General features: G+C 40.0%; 1 protein-coding gene across 1 annotated transcript; it reads right to left on the bottom strand.

Moving 5' to 3' along the window:
• Nucleotides 1-360: 360 nt before the first annotated feature.
• LOC115101788 (G-protein coupled receptor 54-like) lies at nt 361-7,090 on the bottom strand. The gene is made up of 5 exons (XM_029621260.2): nt 6,859-7,090; nt 5,511-5,635; nt 1,345-1,480; nt 986-1,224; nt 361-735 (listed from the first exon to the last, which is right to left on the bottom strand). Exons 1-5 carry the CDS (start codon nt 7,088-7,090, stop codon nt 361-363), a joined length of 1,107 nt encoding a protein of 368 aa, XP_029477120.1.
• Nucleotides 7,091-7,997: the final 907 nt, after the last annotated feature.

The raw sequence follows: 7,997 nt of genomic DNA, 5'->3' as shown, positions 1-7,997 counted from the left end.
ATAACTGTTTTTGTTCTAATTGTATTATTTTCATATTATTATGAGCAGTCTGCATAGGTGTTGAACATTATATATTTTTTTACAATGTCCTTTCATTGTCTGTGATATCAGAACAGAGCAGGATCAGTCAGCTTTTGTAGAATTGCAAGCAAACAACACATCAAATGCCATTTTAAAATGCTGCTCCCAGCAGGGTGTCATTGCCTTCTGAAAAGTGTGCATTCGCAGCAGTCTATCATGTGTTTTTCTGTTTGTGTGCCAATGTGAACTGATTCCCAGCAGCTCACTCAGCTTTGCCCCCCCCCCCCCCCAGCAGCTCACTCAGCTTTGCCCCCCCCAGCAGCTCACTCAGCCCAAGGCTCATTTCCCTTCATCGTTGCCTTCCTCTGCAGCAACTAACTTGATTTCTGCATTAGCCGTGCGTGACGTGACACTGCTGTCTCTCACTTTGTGTTTGAACAGGAAGTGGAAAGTCTTTTTGAAGGACTTGCGGAAACTGTCTCCCATGAAGCCATAAACGATTGGGTTGATGGAGGAGTTAGCGTAGGACATGCAGTTAGCCCAGGTCTTGATCTTATAGGTGGCGTAGTTGACCCTGTAGTTGGGGTAGAAGGACTGGAACAGGGCGAAGAGCTGTATAGGCCCCCAGCAGATGGTGAAAAGGAGGACAATCACCACCACCATCTTGGAGATCTTACTCCTCAGAGTGACAGTCCTCTCAGACAACAGGTGGACCTGTGGTAGAAATGTTGAAGTTAACTCACTACTACTGTGACGGGCTTCGAAATGACCTACACTGTATGTAGTTCAAAACATGGTCACCGGCTGAGGGTTTTTAATTACATACTGTAGTATACCTGCAATTTGGAAGGGATCCAAATATGAACTCATGCTTTCATTGTGTAACATTGACAAAGGAGTGCACCTATTGATGTTTTAAACTAAGTCATAAAGAAGAACACCCAAAGTAATAGTCTCTCCATACCTGGTAATTATTGTCTACTGGCTCAACTGACGGCTGGCCCACCCTCTTCAGCATGAGTGTGTAGCAGAAGGAGATGGTAATGACAGGTAGTAGGTAGGCAGCTATGAACTGGTACAGGATGAAAGCCCTCTCCAGGGTCTTAGAGGGAAACCTCTCCATGCAGTAGTGTCTCGGTCCATACCAGTAGCCCTCCTCAATCCTCTGGTACATGAAGATCGGGGTGGATAGAATGAAGGAACCTTAAAAAAAGACGAACATTGAATTAGTTGAACTTTATAGAAAATGTAGATGTGTTCATGATACTTTGAGCCAAAATCAATGGTTTGCAATTGGTTCAGGAATGCTAGCATGTGACTTACCAATCCATATACAGATGCTAACGATCATGGCGACTCGTGGAGTGCGATGGCGTAGGGACTTTAGAGGGTACACTGTGACATAGCAGCGATCCCCACTAATGGCAGTGAGGGTGATGCATGTAGCCTGAACAGTCACCTAAGAAAAAAGAAGAACAAAATAATGACTTTCATTCTGGGTTGTTCACAGGTGAAACCATATTAACAATTTTACATAAGAGACATGCTGTAAAAGTTATGTAAATTTAACTAAATGGCACCTGCCTGCCATCACACTGGGAAGAAATGAAAAGGATGAGCATAATGAGAAAATGTAACTTTAGAAAGACATTATCTCAAATCATTATTAACTCATCCACCTGGGTTAGGTGTCATGCCCATAGTTTTTGTCCCATTTCTATGATAAAAATATAAACCATAAAGTGTCTTTCACACATAATTCATAAAATAATGTTCAGTTTGAAATCCTTTCCCGATTAAAAAAAATGCTAATTGTTGCATGATGCCTCTGACAGTTGGTTACCATCCGTGATAACAGATTAGCAGGTTCTAAACAACATAATGTTGTTGGAGAGCAGGATTTGTGACCCCAGTTCAGTAACTACACTACTGGAGATCTATCCAACGCCCTTGTTTCTCACTGAAGTGGGAAAGGGAGACTGACCAGGAGTACATCATTGATCCGAAGACAAGTGCCCTACTCTTGTCATAATGTAGGGACAGAATGCACGAGTCTCTTGAACGAAGAGGAGCACTGCGTGTGGGTTGAACAAGTAAAAAGGATTGAGTTATCAATTAGTCCAGCAAAGATATACAGCATACAGAGAGTTGGTCCTTTTGATGAAAATACAAATCTAAACAGAGGACTAGAATCTGTGTAGAAGTTTTGTTGAGCATTAGTCATTTTCTAACCTTCACATAAGACTGCTTTTGCAACCATGTAATTTCTTTATTAAATTAAATGTGACTGTTTGTCTCTCCTAAAACATTTTGCATGTCAGCAATCAAGTTTTCAAGATATGGAAGAGTAATAGGGCCAAGTAAATGATATATACAGTTGAATTCGGAAGTTTACATATACCTGAGCCAAATACATTTAAACTCCGTTTTTCACAACTCCTAACATTTAATCCTAGTAAAAATTCCCTGTCTTAGGTCAGTTAGGATCACCAATTAATTTTAAGAATGTGAAATGTCAGAATAATAGTAGAGAGAATGATTTATTTCAGCTTTTATTTTTTTCATCACATTCCCAGTGGGTCAGAAGTTTACATACACTCATTTAGTATTTGTTAGCATTGCCTTTAAATTGTTTAACTTTGGTCAAATATTTTCGAGTAGCCTTCAACAAGCTTGGGTGAATTTTGGCCCATTCCTCTTGACAGAGCTGGTGTAACTGAATCAGGTTTGTAGGCCTCCTGGCTTGCACACGCTTTTTCAGTTCTGTCCACAAATTTTCTGAAGGTTTGAGGTCAGGGCTTTGTGATGGCCACTCCAATACATGGACTTTGTTGTCCTTAAGCCATTTTGCCACAACTTTGGAAGTATGCTTAGGGTCATTGTCCATTTGGAAGACCCATTTGTGACCAAGCTTCAACTTCCTGACTGATGTCTTGAGATGTTTCTTCAATATATACTCATAATATACTCTATTTTGTGAAGGGCACCAGTCCCTCCTGCAGCAAAGCACCCCCACAACATGATGTTGCCACCCCCGTGCTTCACGGTTGGGATGGTGTTCTTCAGCTTGCAAGCCTCCCCCTTTATCCTCCAAACATAACGATGGTCAATGTGGCCAAACAGTTCTATTTTTCTTTCATCAGACGTACGATCTTTGTCCCCATGTACGATCTTCGTCCCCATGTGCAGTTGCAAACCGTAGTCTGGCTTTCTTATGGCTGTTTTGGAGCAGTGGCATCTTCCTTGCTGAGCGGCATTTTAGGTTGTCAATATAGGACTCGCTTTACTGTGGATATAGATACTTTTGTAGTTGTATCCTCCAGCATCTTCAAGATCCTTTGCTGTCATTCTGGGACTGATTTGCACTTTTCTCACCAAAGTACGTTCATCTCTAGGAGACAGAAGGTGTCTCCTTCCTGAGCGGTATGACGGCTGCAGGGACCCATGGTGTTTATACTTGCGTACTATTGTTTGTACAGATGAATGTGGTACCTTCAGGGGTTTGGAAAATGCTCCCAAGGATGAACCAGACTTGTGGAGGTCTACAATTTGTTTTCTGAGGTCTTGGCTGATTTCTTTTGATTTTCCCATGATGTCAAGCAAAGAGGCACTGAGTTTGAAGGTAGGCTTTGAAATACATCCACAGGTACACCTCCAATTGACTCAAATTATGTAAATTTGCCTATCAGAAGCTTCTAAAGCCATGACATCGTTTTCTGGAATTTTCCAAGCTGTTTAAAGGCACAGTCAACTTAGTGTATGTAAACTTCTGACCCACTGGAATTGTGATACAGTGAATTATAAGTGAAATAATCTGTCTGTAAACAATTGTTGGAAAAATGACTTGTGTCATGCACAAAGTAGATGTCCTAACCGACTTTCCAAACCTATAGTTTGTTAACAAGAAATGTGTGGAGTGGTTGAAAAACGAGTTTTAATGATTCCAACCTAAGTGTATGTAAACTTCCGACTTCAACCTTATATATTTTAATTGATGGGTAAAAAAAATTATCAACTAGATTCAGCTGTGGGATGATTTTGTCTTTAGTGGATGGTCTGGAAAATAGTGACAAATCATTTGTAGACTGCAAATTGACCGCCCAAATAGGTATAATGTTTGACTGAAACACAATCATTTGTATACGATCATCTGTCTTTCTGTTATACATGGGAATACTTGGGAACAGATTTCCAAAATTAACATCACTTGGTATTTTTAGGCTTTTATGTTCAACAATATATATTTTTTTATTTTTAAAGCAGTTGGGGAACCGTGCTTTAAATTGACACATTTCAGATAGATTTCCAATGGCAAGTTCTGTTTCAATGGAGTTCAGTTCAATGAAATGTGTTGATCACATCCTGTGGCTCAATAACCGACTTATTCCAATGTCAGTGAAAGCCATGGTTTACTGAGAGGATGTGTGGTATTGACATAGGGTATTATCAAAGCTCACAAGATCCCCCTGGTGGCTGATGGTTCATGTGATGAAGATGAGAGAGCTCTGACTATAGCATACTGCATGATGCTGACACCTCTCTTCTGCCTTGCTCTATCATAAGTCTATTTTTGCACCTTGCACTATGCATTTAAAGGTATTTTTGATTGACTTACTGCTTACTTTGATTTACTTACTTCATTGATGGTAAAGAGCTTGCGAGAAAGGCATTTCACCGTACTTGTGCACGGTGACAATAAAGACTTGACTGCTTCAGAGTCTAGAGACATGTTGTGCAGTGTGCTGACAAGTATTCATCCCTCTCCTTACTGTGGTGAAATTGAAACACTCCTGACATCTGAGATTTGATGACTTCTGAGATTGGATCCTAGCGTAGGAGTCCATCTACAGTATGCTCCGAGCTTTAGTCATTTGCCAACCCAACAGATTAGTTTTAATCTTTCGAACCTGCTTGATTGAAGCTGTAGTTAATCGCAAGCCTGATGGACTGATTGTCTATTTTTTTTTTCAAATGGAAAAAGGACATTCTTTATATAGACAGTGATTCATCATTCAGTTGCAAAAATCCCTTACATGTCATGAGTCATAACCAACCAGTCTTAAACAATGAGGTCTCGCCAAATGGAGTAGGGCCACAGTGAATGATGCTCAGATAAGCCTTGAATTTTGATTTATTGGGCGTTTCAAATGGATTGTTTTTATATAAAAAAATACACATATTGGTACTCAAATTGCATTTAAAAATACAAAGTTGCCCATAAAAAATTACCATGAACCTCTACCCTCTACTGGATAAATGAAATGACACTGCAAATTCAATATTGCAGTTACATAATTTAATTGGGTACAGTCAGGCACCAGAACAGTTGTAATTTTTCAGACTAATAGGACTAGAAAGTATCTCAGGGATCCAGTTGAGGGCAATGATACCCAAATTGCATTGTAGTGAGAAAAGCCATCATTAATATGCAAATATAAAAACAGATATGTCTGTGACCAGAGGCAATGTGTTTTATTCAAATGATTTACCTGCTGAAGAAAAGCAACAAATTTACACATGAAGTTCCCAAATATCCATCCAGGGAGCGGGTAGAGAGTGGCTGTGAACGGAACACAACACACCAGGAAGATGATGTCTGTGGCAGCCAGGTTAGCTGTGGAAATAAGCTCAGTTAGGAGGGAATTATTTCATTTCTTTCTGATGAACAAACTTTTGCAACATAAAAGAACCATTTGAACCTGTGAGTCAAAGTTATTAATTTGAATAAATTACTTGCTTTGTAAAATTCAAAGGCATGTCACCAAATCAGTGTATTTTGGCATGGGCTTCAAAAATGGGGGGGGGGGGGGGGGGTTATATAAAACGTGGGAGACATTTCTCGCAAGATACTGCAGTATTTTGTTTCGAAATGATGGGAGATATTACTGTTTCACTGACTTGTAGAAGAGGTCCTATTAGTAATACAGGTGGACAGGACCTGCAGGGGTATAGTGAGGACATCTGCCACAATAGGACTTATGTTCCTTTCAGATTAGTTGTATAGCCGTAATAAAATTACATAGATTTATTGTACCAAAGTTGTCTAAAATGGTGCTCTCTTCTGAATGGACTTGCATCATTTATAGCAACAACTGAGAGGCGAGAAAACATTTGAGTTGTTGTCCACAGGAGGTGGAAGTAGTAAACCAATATGATTCAATATTAAAAACAGGTTCCAGTGTAGCTGGCCAGGGAGATATCAGTCAGTCATTTCAAACACACACACACACACACACACACACACACACACACACACACACACACACACACACACACACACACACACACACACACACACACACACACACACACACACACACACACACACACACACGTTGAGAGCATCATTGTTATTTATGAGCACAAAGATGTGCTGTCCACCTTCTTGGTCAATTTATTATATTTCAAAATCCATTGATTTTGCACATCTCCACTCCACACACGCATTTCCAATGTCAAACAAGATCTGTTATTTAATTTAGAGACATGATCCCTTTCATATGTTGTTTGTTAGTATAGGCTACAGTACTGTATTGTATAGGTGCAGTCTACAGACACAATGGATAAGGTTACTATCCACAATATTCATGTACAGTCGTCATTAAAAAATAATACGGTAACTAAGGCTGCAAGATTATACCGTCATTAGTCCTAGTTTACAGTGGAAATAAACTATTTCTCTGATCCACATACTTTACATAACATTGACTGTGACAGTCACACACAAAGAACACGTTTCTTTCCAGTTCATGACAATCCACAAGAACAATGAGGTCCAGTGTGTTATAAGTGGAAAAGCCTTAGTAACTGTAAGGGAAACCCCTTAGTCTTGCTCACCTATGTAGAAGTTGGTGGCCGTCCTCATCTGCCTGTGTTTGGAGATGACATAGATGACCAGCGAGTTCCCAATTAGCCCCACCAGCATGATGAGGGCGAAGAAGAGAGGCACCAGCCAGGCGTCCGTCAGGAACGGGTGGTCCCCCTCCTCCGGGTCCTCCAGAGAAGCATTCAACTCAGACGCATTGAACCATATCAGGTCCGTAGAATTCCACACGTCTGGAGGAAACATCTTGATGTGTGAAAAGCTCTTCAAATGGCCCTTACCTCAAATGTAGCCTTGGGGTGATAATTTATGTATAATAAATTCATTTGAACTACTGAGAAGGAAATTGATCTGTCCAGAGAACATTGGGGCGTCATGATCAAGTGAATAATGGTTCAGGTGGTGATGAGTTCTGGGATCTTTATATGGTTAGAATGGGTCTGACAGTAGGGTAGACCTCTGTTGAGCTCACACTTTTCTAACCTCGTTGCAAAATCTGCAAAGGATGAGATCCCACTGGTTTTATACTGAGCAGGGACACACGTGGGATACTGCCTGATTGTGGAATAAATAGCTGATGTCAGGTCTCCTAGCAACATTTTCCCTATCTGGAATTTGGTACCTCATACCATCTGCATTCAGTGCTGTCAGACGCTGCCTTATCATACAATATTGTATGTAAGTCTATGTCAGCAGTTATTTTTTACTATTGTTACAGGTACTATTTAATGTAGTTATGTAAACATGGTGCTACATTCAAATAACATAAACTGTGAAATGATCATTTAAAGATAAGATGTCATAGGTTCAGCCTCTTCAATTGGAATGAAAATATCAATGTATTAAGATAACACTTCCAATGATAATCGATTCAAACGTGGCATTAGATTTTTGGAGTGGATTAAACACACAGTTAATCCTAGTCTCAGTTTTCAATCTCTTAAAAATGATATATTGCTAATCATGACAGTAACCTCTAAGAAATACAGTGCCACCATGGATAAGCAGCACTTACTGTTGAATAGTATTCAGATTGAGGTAGTGACAGTGCCCTGCAATTTAGTGCCAAGGAGCCTTTCTATATTCTTTCTGCTGTTTCCTTGAGATCAACAATATGAAGCTTGCGGTTAGAGATTTACCTGTGAACAATGAT

The sequence above is a fragment of the Oncorhynchus nerka genome, linkage group LG20 (genome assembly GCF_034236695.1).
Source record: "Oncorhynchus nerka isolate Pitt River linkage group LG20, Oner_Uvic_2.0, whole genome shotgun sequence".
Taxonomy (NCBI): Eukaryota; Metazoa; Chordata; class Actinopteri; order Salmoniformes; family Salmonidae; genus Oncorhynchus; species Oncorhynchus nerka.
The sequence above is the reverse complement of the archived record's forward strand: the minus strand, read 5'-3'. Positions and strand labels throughout refer to the sequence as shown.